Source organism: Amblyraja radiata, chromosome 1 (assembly GCF_010909765.2).
Source record: "Amblyraja radiata isolate CabotCenter1 chromosome 1, sAmbRad1.1.pri, whole genome shotgun sequence".
Taxonomy (NCBI): Eukaryota; Metazoa; Chordata; class Chondrichthyes; order Rajiformes; family Rajidae; genus Amblyraja; species Amblyraja radiata.
Genome location: NC_045956.1, coordinates 102797195 through 102819485, shown reverse-complemented (window position 1 = coordinate 102819485; position 22291 = coordinate 102797195). Strand labels below are relative to the sequence as shown.

Genomic DNA, 22291 nt, shown 5'->3' with positions numbered 1-22291 from the left:
TGAATGGCGGAGTGGACGTGATGGAACAAATGGCCTAATTCTACTCCTATCACTTATGACCTTAAAGCCCCTGTCCCACTTAGGAGACCTCAACAGCAACCTCTGGTGACCTTGCCCGCCACCCAAAAAAAAATCAAGGTCGAGGTGACCTGCAACCACCTCCCACGCATATGTTGAAAACCTTCCTCGACTATGAAGAAATCCAGTTTCGACTAGACCTGCGACAAAAAAAATTATCGATTATTATTTTTAAAACGGCGACCTATTTTTAGACGAGGCCGGTTTTAATCATGATGAAAAAACAGCAGCAAGCTAGATGAAACGTCGACCACGCGGGAACCACTTTCGACCATTAGGGAGAGTGACCAAAACCTCCGGTGACCTCATCGAAACCTTGGGTGGCAGGCACGGTCACCAGAGGTTGCTGTTTAGGTCCCCTAAGTGTTTAACACTTCGAAATCTGCATGCTGTATTAAACCAAATTATAAATTCTACACATTGATATTTATTGTCAGCAGTTTTATCAATACAATGCAAATAAAAATTGATTAATCAATTAAGTCTTTGAGGTGGTTTTTATGCCTTATTTATGTATTTGTTCAACATTTTTATTTTTTTCTTTAGTTGCAAAGCTCTGAAATAGGCCATTTGGCCCAACTTATCAATGCTGACCATCAAGTGCCAATTGCTACCAATCCCACATACCAGAGCTCAGTCTGTAGCCTTCTATGCCCCCTTCCATTTCACGATGTAGAATCATGAATTCTACACGAATCAAGTGCTTGCCTGGAAACTTAGATTTTGTTCAGTGTTCTTTTTTGTTGGCTTTTTTTCCCTGAGGAGTGTGAAGTGTAGACGGAGTCGATATGCGGGAGGCTGGTTCGTGCAAAGGACTGAGCTACTTCCATAACTAGCTGCAAGGATCAGATTACACCAAGATAAAATCATTCCACTTGGTGATAACATTCCTGGAACTGTTCATTTAAAAATACATTTGTTACATTTTCACCTGACAGAAAGCAACAGATTATAATAAAATAGCCATTCTGTTGTGCTAATAATTTTGATGGTTTTACTTCAGTGAAATAAGCTGCTTTATGCCATATCTTATAGTTCAAAGCAACATCTCGAGTCACTGATTATTCTTGCTTTTAAATAAAACTTTGATTTATTTCTCTTATGTTCCTAAAAACACAAAATGCATTTTCAAATCCCTTGGGTCCAGCAGTAGCATTAAATCTCCTTCCATTTTTGATCTGTTTCACTGTTAAGTCTATTGATAAAATAGCAATATGATGCCATTGTGCATGAGTTATAAGAGAACTGTGCCAGAGGCTAGCTCTCTTCACCATTGTGCTGATCTTTTATCAGTGTCAGAGATGCCGTTTGAGATGTTACCGTGACATTGTTCATGTCATGTACATTTTTCATGACATCATCAATATTCCAAACTGGCCCATATTGAAGATTCACAAAATAAAATAAATATGAAATCATATTTCTATATCCTAAAATGAATACTTAATGGGTACATATATGCCAATTTTCATGAATGTGACATCTTGTAGTCTCAAAGCATTTTGTGCAATGATTTATCTGTGAAGAGCAGTGATGATTTTTATGCCAGCAACAGAGGACTGATAGCTAGGGAAGAGTGAAGTCAATTTCCCTCTCACAATCACCCCCAGCTGTAGAAATAAGGTAACAATGCAACGCCAGGTGAACCTGCCACTTCAAGGAAATCAGTTACTGTGCAAGATGGTCAGGTGGGAACAATACCAACAGCTTGCTGATCTTGTTAAAGCCAGCAACTGCAGGAGAGAAATATTTCATTGCATTATAGAGGGACTGCATTTAAAATATACTTCATTGGCAATGGTGTTTTAAAACATCTTTAAGTTGCAAAATGTCTAATACAAATCCCAAGATTTTCACAGCTGGAAGTGCAGTGCCAAAATAGGGACGTGCAATTTTTAAACTCATTTATATGTTCTGCAACAACATTTAATAAAGAGTTATTTTCTGCCTGTGCGTTCCATTTTACCTTTACCTTGTACTTCCGAGCAATTATTTTACTTAAACAGGACAACCTCCTGGCAACTCATTACTGATGCTGCAACTGTAAACTGATGTTTTTGTCCTTTAACAACATCAATAGACAGTATGCAAAGTTATGGTGTTGGATGCCATCAACACAAAGAACTGATCAAGCTGCACACCCTTAGGTGGTGATGACAGCTTTGAGAAGCAGACTGGTCAAGCTGAACACTTTGATATTCCAAATCCAGGGCTGGGCTGAGGAGGATAGAAGGATCCCACAATGGTGTCTTTATAACTCTTGTTATTCCTTCACTTTCAGTCATACAAACAATTGAAAGTACAAATCTGTAAATACCTCCAAATTGTAGAGGTGCAGTTAACACATCAGAAGACCGCCAAAAATAACACGAAAAAATTAATAAACTTGCAGAATGGGGATGTAATTGCCAAATCTCCTTCAATATAGATGTGACATGCTATATTTTGTTTGGAGGATCAGGCAATCCTGTTGAAAATTAATATCCATATGAGATGGAGGAACAAAAGAATCTGAAATACTGACAACATCCCAAAGCAGCAGGTAATGAAATGTAAAGGGCAACAAAAGAACATGGTTATTTCTAGAGGGAACTGTAAAGTCTAAACTTGTATAGAAGCTTGATTAGACCCCATATGACACACTGTGAATCTACTATTATAAAGAAGATAAGATTCGATTCTCAAATGAGTGGCAAAAGAATGGAACTAATGAATGACTGTAAAGGATCCTGTCCACAAAGATAAAGTGATCTTTGTGGCACAGACTTCCACAATTCTGACATCCAATGTGAATATTTTGGTTTTGAATTCAGGGACTACCCTTCATGTGTAAAATTACATTTGCAGGCTGAAATTTTTTTCCCCCTAGAATTAATCCTTGTAAATAATGCTGATAAATGTTGGTTCATTATGCCCAGCTTATTTACCTTAAGACAAAGTGGGTAAGGCACTGGTTAGCCTAATTTCAAATATAGTCCGATGATAGGCCAAACGTTTGACAGCTTTTCATCTTCAATGGTACTTTATTTTTACATGCACATGGGTACAATGAAATTATTATTTTGACAGTCCAGTAAAAATCTTCCTAGAGATATGTATAATTGTTATCAAGTACAAAAGTGCTATAGTAGATTACACTGAAGCAGTCAAATTTCCGGTGATATCTTGTATCCTTCAAGTTCAGTCATAACTTGGCCATAAAATGGGTTGGAGTTGCAGGGGTCGGCCTGCCCTAGCGATGTTGTCGATGCCTTCTACTGCTGCTCTGCATTGTTGCAGGCCGTAAGTGATCCATGTTCAGTCACTTGGAGTAGCACTCGATCTAATCGAGCCCCAGGTGGAGGCAAGACCTCCAGACCCACTCCACCATCACCTCAACCCCAACCCATGTAAGCGCCATGCCTCGTCTCACACAGCCTTCCCGCGGCTGACATTGGAGCACCCAGAGCACCCGGGGGGGGGGGGGGGGGGGGGGGGGGGGGGGGAAGCATGGTAGGCAAAGACTGCCCTGCAGCTGTGAGGCCACAATCGAGACCTCAGAAGTAGCATAGCCCAGCTGGCCACCTTACAGCTCACTCATGCACAAATCGAACCCAGTGAATGAAATGCTCGGCCTTTCACTTTTGAAAACTTTTGCACTTTATGACTAAATATAAATATGTTCCTAACACGATAAGCCTGATAAATGGTGTACACTTATTTTCCCAATTACATTGCTGAACTTCAAATAGTTTGACAATTTATACGACCAGCAAATCCTACACATGCTCAAGACCATCTGTATAGTCTACCACTGAGAATATGCAGGCACAATGGTTTCTCAAGTACGTTTTAAAATCAGACAGCATACTCTTGTCTATCCAGCATCCATGGGGAATGGAGTGTGCTTGTTAGTCATAGTCATGCCTACCAAGATGCTCCATCTAAGCTATCCCAATTTACCCAAAGCTCTCAAAACCATGTGCCGACTACTGCCCTCTGGCAGCTCATTCCATGTACCCACCACCGGAGTGAAAATGCCCTTCAGATTCTTATTAAATTTCCCCCCTCTCACTTTAAACCTATTCTCTCGAGTTTTTGATTCTCCTAGACTGCATTCACCCTATGTGTTCCTCTCATGATTTTATATACCTAAGAATAAAAGACCCTTGGCTACCCAACCACGCCTTGTGGCTCAGGCCCTCAAGTGCTGGCAATGTCCTCATAAATCTTCTTTGCATTCTTTTCAGCTTAACAGCATCTCTTCTATGTCAGCTTCCACTACATTCATCCCTACCTAACTACCAATCTAACTCAATTTACAAGTTTGATGACAACACAACTGTACTGGGCAGGCTATCAAATGATGAGACCGAGTACAGAAAAGGCATTGAGAACCTTGTAATCTGGTGCCAAGACAACAACCTCTCCCTCAATGCCAGCAAGGCAAAGGTGATTATGATTGACTTCAGGAAGCAAAGGAGTACACACACCACGGTATACATTGATGACACCGAAGTAGAGATGGTCGAAGGTTTAAGAATAAATATCACTGCATTTTTTCCTGGACCAGCCACATCGAAGCTATGGCCAAGAAAGCACACCAATGCCTCTACTTCCTCAGGCAGCTTAGGAGGTTTGGCACGTCTTCCTCACCAACTTGCATAGATGCACCACATAAAGCATTTTAAACAGATGCATTACAGCATGGTATGGGAACAGATCCATCGAAGACCACAAGAAATTGCAGGGTTGTGGACATAGCCCAGACCACAGCACAACCGACCTCCCTTCCATTGTTTCCATCTACACTTCACTGTCTTGGCCAATCTATCAGCATAATCAAGGACCAGTCTCCCTCTTCTCTCCCATCAAGCAAAAGGTACAGAAGTTTGAAAACGTACCTCTAGATACAGGGACACCTTCTGCCCAGCTGTTGTCAGGAAATGGATCCATTCTCTCATCTGTTAAAGTGCAGTCCGGACCACCCATCTACCTCATTGGAGACATTTTGAAATTTCTTTAATCAGACTTTATCTTGCAGTTATACCCTTTATCCTGTATCTGTGCCCTGTGATTGGCTTGATTGTAATCATGTATAGTCTTCATTGACTGGATAGCATGCAACAAAAAGTTTTCCACTGTACCTTGGTACGTGACAATAATAAACTAAATAAACTGAACTAAATCAAAACAGTGCAGATGCCAAAAAATCTGCAATAAATTCATGGCAGTCTTTTCTTTGACTGGTTAGCACACAAAAGCTTTTCACTGTACCTCAGTACACGGGACAATAATAATAAACTACACTAAAGTGCGGCCTCACCATCATTTTGTACAACTACAACATAGCTTCCCAATTCCTAGACTCAATTTCCTAACTGATAGGCCAGCCTATCAAAAGCCTTCTTCAGCACCCAATCTACTTGCAACGCCACTTTCAGGGCATTATGTACTTTTACACCTCAAAGCCTTCTTTCTACAATTCCCCAGGGCCCGACCAGTGACTGTGAAGATCCTGCCCTGGTTTGACTTCCCAAAATGCCACATCTCACTCTTATCTGAATTAAACTTCATGCATAGTTCCTCAGCCCACTTGCCCAGCTGATTAAGATCCCACTGTAACTCTTAATAACTATCTTCACTATCTAACATACCACCTAATTTAGTGTTATCTGCAAACTTATCATGCCATATATTCTCATCCAAATCTTTGGTTGATGACAGAGCAATGGCCAAGCTCTTTGTATGACAACACCATCAACTACAATGGAATGCATATTCCCACACCCTTGCCCCTCCCAAAACAAATTGGAAACTAGTTCAATAAATGGACTGACGTGAACTTCATGTTGGAGAAGAATAATCTTTCTTCAACAGACCAGGCCTGAATGCTAACAATGCTAAGAAGAAAAAACTCAGGAGGGTTCAGCTAGATCACAAATTCTTGGGGAACATTTCCAGCATTTATCATTTATTTTAATTATCTAACAGCTGTGTTTATCCATTTGTTTTGAATTAAAGGTCATTTCAATCTGCAATAAGGAATTAGGTAAAAAATAGCAATATTTCAAAAGATTTAGTTTGGCATGGATATAAAACCTGAAATCTGACTGAAATATGGCAGGAAAATTAAAGTGTAAAATGACAGATATGGCAACCAAACTGCAAAGTAAACTTGAATACAGCAAATAATACAGCCATTTCAATGTTATGCTTTATTAGGTACAGGAACTTCAGTCAATAAAATTCCCAATACATACCACATCTTGGTTGACAGAACAGAAACAAAAAAAAACCACCAACACTACATAACAGCATGTCTGTCTTGCATTGGTTGGAATGGGAAATTGGTTACATAAATATTTGATTTGCTATGTATGAATTTTTAAACACATCTTAAAAAAACATATTTTTTTAATTTTCTAGCTAATTTAGCTTGTATTTCATTATTGTGAACATTCTGTACCAATACAGGTTCTCGTAGAAAGGATTAAATTTTGACAACTAGAATGCAATTATTTCAGTGCAAATTGCTGGTAATAGTTACATGCCTTAAATATACATCATTCAAATATCGAAAACCTGTTATAAAATCGACATTAGATCCTTTTATGCAGTGTGAAACACATTTAAGAAATGCTCATATCCCAGTGAGCATTAAATATCTTTTCTGCCACATTGAGGTTTATCCTTATTGGAGCTAATATTTACCTCCATTTAAATGCAGTCTGATTAATTTGAGCCGCCTCAACATTTTTCTAATAAACCTATTCATTGGGTATTCTGATTGAGTGGGAAACAGACATTTTACAGTGTAAACGGACAAACAATGCCATTTTATTGGTGTTTGATTTCACATAACACTTCAGGATGCAGTGTCTGACGTGTAATCTATCCATTTAATGAATTGGATACCCTATATATTAATCAAAATACAAAGTTTTGGGTACAGACAACAAAATCTAAGATCGTGAACATCCAAACAAGTGCACATCAAGACCAATTACCTTCAGTGCCATTTTTCCATTTTCCCTCTAATAACTAAAAGTAAACATTTATTTCACCATCATTACATCAGTTAAAAATTAAAACCCATACGAACATCCTAGTTTTTCAATACCTTAGCCAACCATTTCAATTAGATAATTTAACCAAAAATTGAAATTGAGTTTAACAAATTTTGTTCAAAGATAAAATCTCATATGAATGGGATTCTAAAAAAAAAACAAGCATTTGGAATATATCTAGGCTGACAGCCTGTAACATTAATCAGTTGCTCAGTATGTTTATTTATCTTTCACAGAGGATGCATTGTTTCCACGTCAATTTGTGGTGGGAGCCAATCGACTTACAAAGGAAATGCAATTAAGACACATATTTCGCAAAAATCCAGGGCAGACAGGTTTCATGATTAAATGTTCCAACAGTAATTTCAGTTCTGAAAAGAGATTTCTGAAACACAAAAAGGGGTGTTAAAATCTTGGTATGGCTCAGATTCTTATTCAACAATTAGCAACAAGAGATGATAGATAGCAAGAACCTGAAATATGTCAGATAATGACCCTTCTCATTTTCCTTATGAGAATATTTCATGAGCTAAATGGGAATGACAAGGTGAACATGATGTACAAGTACATTTCATTCATAACTTTATTCATTCATAGAAAATTAGCACAACTTCGTCAGTATGTACTACGACCTTTTCAAAGACATTCAAGGTGGGAAATGGGATACCACTGAAAAGCACTGCAAAAACACTCGTTGTGGAGAATTTCATGATTTAGACCCAACAAAGAAGATAGATCAGTAATATTTCTAAATCAGAAAGTCAGAAAAAAACGCATGGGTGATGACATTGCCATGATTAAATGTCATGCATCAGTTACCCTTGCCCTTCTAGGTTGTGGGCACTGTGACAGGAGTAGTGCAGGAGATTTAATAAACAGCCTTTAAGGCAAGATCTTGTTAGTTTTATAAGAGGCTGTGAAGCTGGAGAGGAGCCCGGGAGATTTAAAAAGCAAGCATTAAGGCATAGTTCATTGAAATAAATAGAAAGGAGACAGACTCAAGCGGAGCATCCATTTTGACAAAAAAAGACAAAATGTTGGAGTGATTTATCGGGTCGGGCAGTATCTCTGGAGAACATGGATAGATGACGTTTCGGGCTGTAACCCGTCTTCAGAATGAAACAGGGCTCTCACTTAACTTTTTTTCTCTGTTTCCAGCCGGGCAACCTCGGCAGCTTTTTAGGTTGCCAAATGACAGTTTAGATGGTCATTTAAGACGGCTTGCATGACGCGTGCGATAATGTGCTTGGACGAAGTGCGCAGTTATCAGTCGGAATTATGCTCAATGAAGCATTCACATATTATTTCTGCTTCAAATAAGGTCAAACTAAATATATTCATCAATCAAGACATGATATATATCACAATGACATGCAGCAAAATTATAATACAGTATCTCAGCTCTTTTTACACATTGCAATGAATGCAATTTCTATTATTTCTTTCCACTTCCAAACAAAAATGTGGTTAGATTATTCAGCGTATGATCAACCTCGGTGAGACCAAGCGCAGGCTTGGCGATCGCTTCGCACAACACCTCTACTCAGTTCGCAATAACCAACGTGATCTTCCGGTAGCTCAGCACTTCAACTCCCCCTCTCATTCCGAATCTAACCTTTCTGTCCTGGGCCTCCTCCATGGCCAGAGTGAGGCCCACCGCAAATTGGAGGTGCAGCACCTCATATTTTGCTTGGGTAGTTTACACCCCAGCGGCATGAACATTGGCTTCTCCAATTTCAGATAGTTCTTGCTTTCTCCCTCCTTCTCCTCCCATTCCCAGCTCTCCCCCAGCCTACTGTCTCCGTCTCTTCCTTTCCTTTTTCCCGTGCCCCCCCCCCCTCCCGACATCAGTCTGAAGAAGGGTCTCGACTTGAAACGTCGCCTATTCATTCGCTCCATAGATGCTGCCTCTCCTGCTGATTTTCTCCAGCTTTTTTGTCTACCACCCATTCACACAAGTTCTGTTATCCCACTTTCCTCACCCACTCCCTACACATTAGGAGCAATTTTACAGAGATAAGAACATACAAAGCCAATGCGTCTTTGGCATGTGGGAGGAAACCCACACGCTTGCAGGGAGAATGTGTGAATTCAACATTAACAGTGCCCGAGGACAGGATCGAACACAGATCTCTGGCGTGTGAGGCAGCAAGTCTACCAGCTGTGCCACTATTTTGTTTTCCAACACACAAAAAATTGGTTACTAAAAAAAAAAGAAACTATCCATTTTCAGTCTTAAATCTCTAAGTGATGCTATGTCCCCCTTTACAGCTACTGTATGTTTTAATTCAGTTCGACTATGGGGCTGTACATTGGCCATAACGTTGCTGCCTAAAAGTGCCAGAGACCCGGAATTGATCCTGAATATGGGTGCTGTCTGTATGGAGTTTGCTCCTTTTCTCTTTGATCGCACGGGTTTTCTCCACGTGCTCTTGTTTCCTTCCACATCCCAAAGGAGTGCAGGAACCTTTTTCAGACCCAACCCAAAATGTAATATTTTCCTTTTGTCCAGAGATTCTGTCTGACCTGTTGAGTTACTCCAGCTTTTTATGTCTATCTTCAGTTTAAACCAGCATCTGCAGTTCCTTCCGACACACACACGATACTATACGATAGAACTTTATTAATCCCAGGAGGGAAATTGTGTGTGTGTGTGTGTGTGTATATATAAAATACACAGAGTTTCATTTTCTCGTTCATAACATTGTTTACAGAGTACTATATTTACATATTCTGTTGTGCTGCTGCAAGTAAGGATTTCATTGTTCTAAGTGGGACGTGAGAGAATAAAATACTCTTGACTTACGTCGCTAATGTGTGGGATAAAACTAGAGTATGGGTGATCGGTGGTCGGCGTGGACGCAGTGGGCCGAAGGGCCTGTTTCCACGCTGTATCTTTAAATTAAACTAAAAACACTAAAACCAGAGGGAGTCTAAAGAAAGGTCTCTACCCGAAACATCACCCAATTTCTTCTATCCAGAGATGCTGGCTGCTCCATGGAGTTCCCCCACACAATTAAAGCATGGAATAGTCTTCACCCTACCATAGTTACCCAACCAGACGCAACTAAATTTAAGGTAGCTCTTTTTTCCCCAAGAACCATTTTTTTGCTCCAAGTCAAGAGAGTTTTATTGTCATGTGTCCCAGATAGGATAATGGAATTCTTGCTTGCTGCAGCACAACAGAATATGTAAAAATAATACAGAACAGGAGATAAAAGTTCAGTATGTCTATATACCATAGACCATATATATCACAATAAATAAACAGATAAAGTGCAATAGGCTGTTATTGTTCAGAGTTTGGAGTTTGGTGGTGGACCCTCCACCACCTCCAGTTTAAATTCCATTTGGAATTTAAAACCAAGAAAACCAAGAAGCAAGAGTTACTCCAGCTCCAGGGAATGATTCTGTGTTGGTTTTCAGCGGTCGCGGCGAGGCGGCGACCGGACAGCAATGGCGGCCATATCGCCCACAATGCAAAGGGAGGGAGAAAGTGCCCGGCGCCAACCAGTTGCTGTGGCAGTGCGCATGTGCAAGGCGGCTGGCCATGCCGGCGGATGAGGAGCGGCCGGAGAGTTGAGACCCAGACACGGATGGCGGGCGGAGACAGAGTGACAGAGAGAGAGAGAGAGAGAGAGAGAGAGAGAGAGAGAGAGAGAGAGAGAGAGAGAGAGAGAGAGAGAGAGAGATGATAGCGAGACGAGCTAGAGCAGTATGAGATGACGAGGAGAGATCCGAGAGACAGTCAGATGGAGCTCTTCCGATCGAGTGGATACCTATCTCATATCGTAGCTACCTCTCGAAGATAAGACAGCCTCTCTCTCTCTCAGGCGGCCCTTCAGAGTTGACTGCGTAGCGTGTCCCGTGCTTGCTTTGCCCAGCACGGGCAAAATGACACGGCTTTTAGGTTGTCCGGCGGGACTTTAGGTGGCCATTGGCAGCCGGGCAACCGTTAATTTTAAGCCCTGTGAAACATCACATATCCAACCGGAAAAGTCCATTATCCATGTTTTCTAGAGATGCTGCCTGACACGCTAAGTTACTTTAGAATGTTTTTTTTTGATAAACCAGCATCTGCATTTCCTTGTATCTACATCCACTTTGAACTGGTCGTTTGAGAGCCAAGCACTGTATTTGAGTGGTAAGTACTCAGACTTTGTATCAAGAGGTTTCAGCAAGAAGCCTGAGCAGTGGAAAGGTAAGATAAGCTAAGGTTGTTCATATTTTCCTCTTCAGCCTCATTGCAGTTAGGATGGCAGTTGGGGCAGTTGTATGCTCCTCCTGCAGGCTGTGGGAGATCAGTGTCCCCTGGTGATTACACATGTGGGAAGTGCCCAGTTGCAGTTTGACCGACTGCATCAAGCGAGTGGAGTTGAACTCACACTGGAGCATTATAGGTAGGAGTATCCGTGAGATAATCACACCTAACGTTCAGGCAGCAGGTAGATGGGCGACCACCAGAAAAGCCAGAGGAGATAGGCAGAGACTGCAATGTTCCTTTGTGGCAATTCAGTGAAGAGCAGCAGCCGCCAAGTCTGTGGCATGATGACTGGCACAGATGCACAGCAGGGAATGGTGGAGAGAGGGAGAGCTAGGTGGAGGAAGAGCAACCAGAGGTTGTTGTATACATTGGTTTTAATGATATAGGTACCTAACCTTCGAAGACTTCAAGAAGGCGTTTGACTTGATTCATCAATGCAAAATGATGAAGATTTTGAAGGCTTACGGTATCCCTCCTCGTCTCCTTAGAGCCATTGAGGATATGCACTTGGGCAACCCGGCCAAGGTTGTCATCCCGGATGGCGAGAGCAAAGTGTTCGGGATCATCACGGCGGTCTTACAGGGAGACACGCTGGCACCCTTTCGCTTCGTCATTGTCCTTGATTATGCCATGAGGCAGGCGCTCAAGGAACATGAGGACCTCGGCTTCACAATCAACCCAAGGCATTCGAGAAGAATCGGGCCAGTCAACTTGTCAGACCTCGACTTTGCTGACGACATCGTACTGCTATCAGACCAGATTAGGGAGGCACAGGGGCTGCTCGGCAGGGTCGAGACGGAGTGCGAAAAAATGGGCTCCACCTCAATGCCAAGACGGAGTACATGGCGTTCAACGTTGGTGACCATGAGCCTCTCAAGACCAGTGGCGGGGCATCTCTCAAGAAAGTGGAGGACTTCAAGTACCTGGGAGCTCGGATGCAGTGGTTGGAGACTGACATCAAGGTCTGGAAAGTGCTCGCATGGAAAGCCCTCAATAACATGGGGAAAATCTGGACGTCTCGGGTGTCTAAGGGTCTCAAACTGAGAGTCTTCCATGCAACTGAGGTTAGCTAATGTTATCCCACTTTTTTAGAAAGGCGGGAGAGAGAAACCAGGGAATTATAGACCAGTTAGCCCGACATCAGTGGTGGGGAAGATGCTGGGGTCAATTATAAAAGATGAGATAGCCGAACATTTGGATAGCAGTAACAGGATCAGTCCGAGTCAGCATGGATTTACGAAGGGGAAATCATGCTTGACTAATCTTCTGGAATTTTTTGAGGATGTAACTAGGAAAATAGACAAGAGAGTGCCAATGGGTGTAGTGTACCTGGACTTTCAGAAAGCATTTGATAAGATCCCACATAGGAGATTAGTGGGCAAAATTAGGGCACATGGTATTGGGGGTAGAGTGCTGACATGGATAGAAAATTGGTTGGCAGACAGGAAACAAAGAGTGGGGGTTAACGGGTCCATTTCAGAATGACAGGCAGTGACTAGTGGGGTACCGCAAGGCTCTGTGCCGGGGCCATAGCTATTTACAATACATATTAATGATTTAGATTAAGGGATTACAAGTAACATTAGCAAATTTGCAGATGACAAAGCTGGTGGCAGTGTGAACTGTGAGGAGGATGCTATGAGAATGCAGGGTGACTTGGACAGGTTGGGTGAGTGGACAGATGCATGGCAGATGCAGTTTAATGTGGATAAATGTGAGGTTATCCACTTTAGTAGCAAAAACAGGAAGGCAGATTATCTAAATGGTGTCAAGTTGGGAAAAGGGGAAGTACAACGGGATCTGGGGGTCCTTGTTCATCAGTCAATCAAAGTAAGCATGCAGGTACAGCAGGCAGTGAAGAAAGCGAATGGCATGTTGGCCTTCATAACAAGAGGAGTTGAGTATATGAGCAAAGAGGTCCTGCAGTTGTACAGGGCCCTAGTGAGACCACACCTGGAGTATTGCGTGCAGTTTTGGTCTCCAAATTTGAGGAAGGACATTCTTGCTATTGAGGAAGTGCAGCGTGGGTTCATAAGGCCATCTGCTGAGAGAATGGAGCAGCTGGGTTTGTATACGCTGGAGTTTAGAAGGATGAGAGATGATCTTATTGAAACATATAAGATTATTAAGGGTTTGGACACGCTAGAGGCAGGAAACATGTTCCTGATGTTGGGGGAGTCCAGAACCAGGGGCCACAGTTTAAGAATAAGATGTAAGCCATTTAGAACGGAGATGAGGAAACACTTTTTCACACAGAGTTGTGTCTGTGGAATTCTCTGCCTCAGAGGGCGGTGGAGGCCAGTTCTCTGGATACTTTCAAGAGAGACTAGATAGGGCTCTTAAAGATAGCGGAGTCAGGGGATATGGGTAAAAGGCAGGAACGGGGTACTTATTGTGGATGATCACCCATGATCACATTAAATGGCGGTGCTGGCTCGAAGTGCCGAATGGCCTACTCCTGCACCTATTGTCTATCTGTAGAGACCATATTATTGTACGGGTGAGAGGCTATCGATGGTACCTACACCCGAATGCTCAGAAAAGTTCAAAATGTCAGTTGGAGGGACCACATCATCAACGCCCAGCTCTATGGGGAGATTCCACCTCTGACCGAGAAGATCAGGTGGAGAAGGATGAGGCTCGCTGGTCACTGCCACCGTCACCCAGAAATGCCAGCAAACAAGGTTGTGCTGTGGGAACCCACCCATGGATGACGTGATCCGGGACGGCCAATCAAGACGATGCTGAAGACGTTGATGGAAGACGCATGTGCAGAGACAAAAGAGGAGCTTGCCAGCTGTATGGAGGACAGAGATGTGTGGTGCGTCCATCACCTTGCCCGTCGGAAACCAGCACCACCGCGTCGCTAATGTTTTCAACGATAATAATAAAAAATAATTAATTAATAATAATAATAATGATAATATTATAGGTAAGAGAAGTGATGATGTCCTGCAGACTGAATACAGAGAATTTGGCAGGAGAGTACAAAGTAAGAACTCAAGGGTAATAATCTCGAAATGCCTCTGATGCCATGTGCTAGTGAGAACAGGAATAAATGGATAATGAAGATGACTGAGGTCTTGGTGCAGGGTGCAAAGGCTCTGGTATTTGAACTATTGTGACAGGGACATAGTTAATCCCTACATGAGGGATAGGCTATACCCAAACTGGAGGCGATCAATATCCAGGCAGAGAGATTTGCTAGAGCTGCTTGGGAGGATTTAAATTAGCCTGTCAGTAGGGTGGGAATCGAAGCAGCAGTGAGGCAGATGAGAAAGTTGAAACAAATGCAAAGATAAAGAGAATAAGTTGAGTCGACAAGACAGGCAAGATGGAGCGAAAGATGTCCGATGGTTTAAACTGGATTTATTTCAATGCAAGAGGCCTGATACGTAGGGCAGATGAACCCAGGGCATACAATACGAAACAATAGAACTTTATTTATCCCAAGAGGGAAATTGGTGTGCCAATAGTCATAAAACATAACAAGATACATGAAATATGAAATTAAAATGACAAGTGGAAAGTCCAGGATTGGGAATGTGCAAAGATTGGGGAGGAGGGGGAAGGGGAGTTAGTCTACCCCACGACAGAAAGGGGAGGAGTTGTACAGTTTGATAGCCACAGGGAAAAAGGATCTCCTGTGACGTTCTGTCGATTCAAACATGGGACTGGGATATCTGGATCCAGAGCAGAATGACAAAATCTGACCACAGTACTCCAAATGCGGCGCAACACACCAACATCTTGTACAACTGTAACAGTACTGGGGAATTCAGTGCTGTCTTCAGAAATTAAAAAATATCAGCTCAAGAGTAACAACTTTTTATCAACCACATAATAAACTAAACTAAATTGTCTTCTTCAAAAGAACAGATACTTTAGAGGTCAGTGCCAGTTCAGGACAAACTATCCTCTTACATTCAATGAAACTTGGATTATCAATTAAAGAATCAGTTGCAATAGTAAGCAATTTCAGGACAAGTCTTTGACTAATAATGATTACTCCTGACTAACTCGTACTACCTTTCTAAAAATAAAATTTGTAACAGCATTCCATGCGACACTGGATTCACTTCAAGTTAGATTAAGATGTTTAACCAATGCACCAAAACACTGAAATACATACCGGCAATAGGGGTTTCTGTGAGAAGAGTATCGGAGTGCAAGAAATCTGTAGTAAATGAAAGGCTGTAACAAACTTCCTTGGCCACTATAAAAATGTAAAAATGGAAAATTATTGCAATGCATCCACGTTGCTAGTTTCATGCATGCAAATAACTATATTGCTTAAATGAAATTTAATAGCAGATTAAGTTATGACAAAAATATCCACATTAAGTCATATTACCTTAAGAGCATGAAGACTGTGGCTGGCATCAGAAAAATTTCATTGCAAGCAATAAACTTCAAAATATTCTGCTGATTGGCTGAAATTTTATCCAACATGTTCCTCAAAAAAGCCAAACTGCCTGAACCCAGGATCTAAAAAGAACAGGAGCAGTTGTTAGTTGCTATAACCTTCTCTGTTCTCTGAAACCCTATGAATTCTCTGCAATCAATCCTGATGCGTAAGTATTTTCAATAGTAATTTTTAAACATATTTTCCTAAACCTAGATAAAAATGTCTTCTAATTTGCTACCTCTTTGTGGCATATATTTTTGTGAGAGTTCTTCAGCCAGAATGATAAATTAGCAATAAATAAATTCCACCTCCAAGGGGCAATGTACTTTACAAATTTGATTCTGAATCTTTTGCCACGTGCTGCAACTCCGATACAGGGTCAGAAAAAAATGGTCCCATTTTCCTGGGAATCTTTTCCCTGGGATATTTAGAATACATAATTAGTCCTCTATTAAAGTCTCACTCGAGTCATGAGAATGATTAGTGATCAGCAGTCTATACCTCTGATAGACTTGATGGGCCGAATATATCAAGATGGGCTGAGTAGACCCGATGGACCGAATGGCCTAATTCTGTACATAATCACTTATGAACCTAATCTGCTTCAGATTAGACTTTGTCCTTGCTACATGCCATTTTACGTTGGCCCAAATCCCTCTCAATCTTTCTTTTCCATGTACCTGTCCAACTTTCTTTTAAATACTGTTAAAGTACCTGCCTCAATCCTCTGGCAGCTTATTCTATATATCCACCACCCTGAGTGAAAAGGTTTTCCCTCAGGTTCGTATTAAATCTTTCCCCTCTCACCTTAATCCAATGCCGTCTATTTCTCGTTCCCCTATTCGGGGTAAAAAAAAGTCTGAGCATTCACCATACGTATCCCCCCCATGATTTTGTACACTACTAGATCACCATCCAGCCTCTTACGGTCTTACGAATAAAGGCCTAGCCTGCCAAACTTCTCCCCCCTATAGGTCAGGCCCTCAAGTCCTGGCAACAACTTCGTAAATCTTCTCTGCACTCTTTCCAGCTTAATGACTTCCTTCTTATAGCAGAATGATCAAAACCAAACACAATACTCCAAATGCAGCCTCAGCAACCCAACACCCCAACTTCTATAATCAGATATTGATATATCAAAGACCTTATTTAACACCCCATCTACCTGTGATACCACAATATCTCTGCTCTACAACACTAAAGGGCCCTGTCATTCATTGTGAAGGTCCCACTCTGGTTTGACTTGTCAAAATACACACTTGGCTGCAGTAAACTCCATTAGCCATTCCTCAGCCCAATTGCCCAGCCGATCATGATCCTTCTAGAATTTTTGATAACCATCTTCACTGTCTACAATACCCTTGGGAAGGAGCCCCTCGGTGACCGAGCGTGTTCTATTGGTGAGAGTAACCCGATGAAAGTGCTGTTGGCCAGGGGCTACAAAGTGAGCCGCAACAACAGCTGTGTCAACTGGACGGTGCGATAGCTGATGAAGATGAGCTCGCTGGTGCTGACCAGCGCCTAGTTTTAAGATGAAACGACATAAGGTGCTGGAGTGACTTAGCGGGCCAGGCAGCATCTATGGAGAACATGGCCCTTTTAGGTCAGGACCCTTCTCCAGATTGATTGCCGAGTTACTCCAGCACTGTGTCCTTCTGGGCATTAACCAGCATCTGCAGTTCTTTGTTTCTACCAAGTTTTAAGGTGATCCTGACCTGCATGAAACCTGACTTATGTAAGAATTTACAGTACATAACCTTTATTTTAGTTGGGGCGTGTCTGTTGTTTGATACACCACAACTGAAGAAATAACTGCACAAATGTGGAGTTCCAAAAGTAGATCTGGACTTGTGGGAGGAGGTCTTACATAGCTCTTGGACTGATTGGAGTTGGAATTTAATAGTATTCTTTGCATTTGCCAAGTAACATTTTCTTTGGAAATTTTGTTTAAAGGAATGTCACCAAACTCCAAGATATGATTATAAGAAAGGCTTATGTTTTCCACTGCTAAATCCTCAAAATATTCAACACCAAAAAAGATTTTGAGATACATGGATCAAATATGGGCAAATGGGACTGGCTTAAATGGATATCCTATGTGGCATTAAAGGGTTGAGCTGACGGGCTTGTTTCCATGTTGTATGACTGACTCTAAATCAGCCAGATTAGAGACTGGTAGCAAAGTTATTTCATGGTGCTATGGACAATGCCCCCTTCAGCTTTCTGTTTCAATCTGGAAAATGGAACCCACAGAACTATTTGAACAGTTTTTGAAGTATGTACTACAAAGAGCTGAAACATGTTTTATACTAACAAAATGTCTGCACTATTCACCTCAATAGCACACAGAAAGGTGTTTGGTTACGAAACAATACTTACATCCAAAATTTTCTTTGTATAGGCTGTAGCATGTAACAGAGAAAATAGAAACACTGGAAAAATACTCACTGAGGAGAAAGTTAAGGAAAAAAAATTCACTAGTCAGAAACCAAAAATTTATATTAATGGATCTATAAATTTAAAACTAATAATACTGCTGATACATCCAGAAACTTCACTGCAAAAATAATACATTGGCATTTTCAATCATCTTTCACCTCTTTCATGGAATCGCAAAGCATTATGGAACAAAAGATTACTTCTGGTCCAATCTATTATAGAACCACTTTCTACACCCAATCCTATGCAAAGCAAATTAAATGAACTAATGATTGTATAATCTATAGCACAGCCATTGCCGAATTTTCTAACATGTGATCAACAGAAGTTGAAGATGCACAAATATTTTTCAATTTCAAAAAGAAATGACATTTTTCCCCACACACCTTGCAACCCATAAAACTTGCCTACCCCTCCATACAATTCCTCCTCAGGTCCTCTCACCTCCCCATACTCAACTTCCCTGTTCAATGCACATGTCCAAAGACACTGTCCTAAGTCTTCCCTCAAAACAAGAGCCCAGACTCCTGCTCTTAGATCCTAGTCTCTGACGAATATTCCTTGAAACTCCTACCTTAATCTTGAAACTTCCCAAAACTCCTAAACAAAGAGGCTCCCATCAAAATATTGTACGACCCCAAATGAAGGATTAATTGAATGAGATTAAGAGATGCAGCAGGAAACCAGATGCTTTAGCCCACCGGGTCCATGCTGACCATCGATCACCTGTTCACACTAGTTCTATGTTATCGCACTTTCTCATCCACTCCTTATACACTAAGGGCAATATACAGAGGCATTTAACCTACAAAACTGCACATTTTGGGGATGTGGGAGGAAACCGAAGCACCCTGAGGACACCCACTTGGTCCCAAAGAGAACGTGGAAACTCCACACACCCGAGGTCAGGATTAAATCCGGGACTCAGGAGCTGTGAGGCAGCAGCTCTACTAGTTGCGCCACCTGAAAGCGATATCAGCAGGAATTTAGTTCCCAGGATCACATCAGGTGCAAATATTGGTCTTGTGGAAAAATCTACTTGGCATAAGGACAAATATCTTACAGACAACTTGAAGTGAGCAATAACTTATTTCCATACTTACACAGCAAATGAGCGTCTTAGGGACTCGCTATAAAAACGTTCAATTGTAAATTTAAATAACAAGAGTACAAACAGGAAGATCAGTTGTGTACATTTAAATTTTTTGTATTTTATGGCAGTGTTTCAACTCCACTTTAATGCAGTCAATATTTAAAGGATACTTGTAACTGGATAAGAGTTGACAAAGATTAATGAGAAAAGGAGATAGTGGCAGCTGTCCTCTAGCAGGGCCTGATTCAGAAAAGCACGGCTCAATTGGAAGTGAGGTAAACGTTGATGCAATCGAAGTGCACTCGTAAGGGCATTTGCCAGCAAAGCACGTTGGTAAAAATTGGCAGCTTCATATAACCTGTAAAGCAAAGGACCAGCTTTCAATAAATATATTTTGCAATATCATTACCCACTTTAATAATTTAAGCAATCTTCAAAATTTATGCACTATTTAGAAACACAAAACCTTTGAAATTTTTTACCAAATTTTCTTGAAGACAATGGTTTGCAATGGTTCAGTTATCAAATGTATCTACTGTACGCAAATTGTTGTGGGGATACTGATAAGACACAAACTGGATAAATTACATTTTGGTTCTAAGGGTACTGACCTGAAACGTCACCTATCCATTTTCTCTAGAGATGCTGCCTGACCTGGTGAGTTACTCAAGCAATTTGTGTCAATCTTTGGTATAGACCAGCTTTTGCTGCTCTTTTTTCTTACTGATAGTTTTAATACCTTGTGCGAGTCTGAAACTCATTTTGGGGTAATACAAAAGTCTACTTAATACAACTATCATTCTATAATCATTTAACCTACACTTCAAGAAATACTCATCAGAAATCAGGAATGGCAACTTGTCATTGCCTTTTCAAGGGTAGGGTCTTCGTCATGAAAGTTAACTTTCTCACTAGAAATCAGGAACCTTACACTTTGCAATTTAAAACATAAGCATCATAATCAGAAGACTGACGTTTTATGGTCAAAGTCTTTGGCGAGAAGGCTGAGCAGAGGATGATGGCAAGATACAGTATGGTCTTTTTTTTGTAACTTTCTTCTTTAGTCTAAGTGCAGTCGGGATGCAGCTAGCTCGATAAACTTCTCCTGTAGGATGCAAAGTCAGGTAAACTTCCAGTGTCCCCAAGGACTACACCTATGGGAAGTGCATCCAGCTGCAGCTCCTGATTGACTGTAGCTGAATGGCCTCAAGATCATCAAGAAGACTGAGCATCATATATGGGAGTTACAATGAGGTGGTCATACCAAAAGTGCATACAGAAAAATAGATGGAAAAATAAGTAGGTAGTGAGTGCAGGCATCCCCCAAGGACATTCTCCTCGAAAACAAGTATACCCTTTTGGATGCTGCTAAAGGGAGGATGAGCGTTCAGAGGAGAGCAGCAGCAGCTGTCAGGTATGTGGCACCAGGTGTAACTCTGAAGCACAGCAGGATAGGATGGTCAGATGGAAATATACAAGTAGGGGAACCGTTATTTAGGGGACAAATAGGAGACTCTGTGGCCGCAAAAAGGACTACAGAATGGTGTGTTGACTCCCTGATGTTTGGGTTTAGGATGTCTCGGAGTGGCTGCAGATAATTCTGTAGGAAAAGGATGAGCATCCGGGTCATTGTGCACATTGACACAAATTACATAGGTAGGAAAACAGATGAGGTCCTGCACAGTGGCTTTCGGGAGTTAGGCAAAAGGTTGAAAAGTAGGACCAAGGGTAGTAATCTCTGGATTATGCCCCATGCCACATGCTAGTGAGGGAGGGATGGATGAATGAGTGGCTGAGGAGTACAGGGGTAGGGAATTTGGATTTTTTGAGTCATTGAGATCTCTTCTGGTAACCTATACAAGAGAAATGTGTTGCACTTGAACTGGTTGGGGACCTCTATCCTGACAGGCAGGTTTGCATGTGCTACTCGGAAGGCTTTAAACTAGATTGACAGGGGAACAGGATCTGATGCAGTAGTGAGGCAGGTGGAAGGCTAGAAGTCGGTACAGAAGCTAGTGACATCATGTTCAGTAGACAGGATAGGTAGGAGTAAGGCAAGGATTGAGAAAAATCGGTTAGATAAAACTGCATTTATTTCAAAGCAAGGTCTGACAGCAAGGCTAATGAACTGAGGGCATGGATGTGTACATGCAACTGGAATGTTACAGCTTTTACAGAAGCCTGGCTAAGGGAGAGACAGATTGGCACCTAATGTTCAAGGGTACAGGGGCTACAGGTGAGATAGAGGTGGGTATAAAGGAGAAGGGGGTTGCTTTATTGATTAAGGAGAACACCGCAGAAGTAGCAACTGAATCATCCTACCACAACCAGAGAGCAATGCTGAACTACTATCTACCTCCTTGGTGACCCTCAGATATCCTTGCTCGGACTTTACTGGCTTTACCTTGCACTAAACGTTATTCCCTTATCATGTACACATACATGATGTTTTTTTATACACTGTAAATGGCTTGATTGTAATCATGTATTGTCTTTCTGCTGACTGGATAGCACGCAACAAAAGTTTTTCACTGTACCTCGGTACACATGACATAAAGCTAAACTGAACAGTATTCAGAGATGCCATTGTTGAAGGATCATCCAAAGGTTAGAGGTGCAGGAATTAGAGCAACAAATAGGCCAAGAGATCACAAAATTAATAGGGTAGCTATAACTTTTCCAGTATAGACGGAGATTGCAATCGTGCCAAGAGCTTAAATGGGGTGGAATTTGTAAAGTGTGTTCAGGAACGTGTCCTCATGCAATACGTGAAGGGCCCTACAAGGAAGAGAGCAAAGCTTGACCTACTCTTGGTGAATGGGTAAAGCAAGTGACTGAGGTCCAGCAACCACTGCTCTATTAACTTTAAAATATTTGTGCACAAGGGCAGGACTGGTCCTCAAGTTAAAGTTCTAAATTGGTGCTAGGCCAACTTTGATGGTATTAGAAAGGAACTTGTA

General features: G+C 41.5%; 1 protein-coding gene across 1 annotated transcript in view; it reads right to left on the bottom strand.

Annotated features, from left to right (window-relative positions):
- Window positions 1–6256: 6256 nt before the first annotated feature.
- tmem33 (transmembrane protein 33) overlaps window positions 6257–22291 on the bottom strand; it is a 34298-nt gene continuing 18263 nt past the window's right edge. Inside the window, exons 4-8 of the mRNA XM_033027829.1 lie at window positions 19502–19689; window positions 18179–18246; window positions 15746–15879; window positions 15524–15607; window positions 6257–7512 (exon numbers count right to left, since the gene is read on the bottom strand). Of these exons, the coding sequence (XP_032883720.1) occupies window positions 7383–7512; window positions 15524–15607; window positions 15746–15879; window positions 18179–18246; window positions 19502–19689 (604 nt within the window). The 3' untranslated portion in view covers window positions 6257–7382. The remainder of the gene's footprint in view (window positions 7513–15523; window positions 15608–15745; window positions 15880–18178; window positions 18247–19501; window positions 19690–22291) is intronic.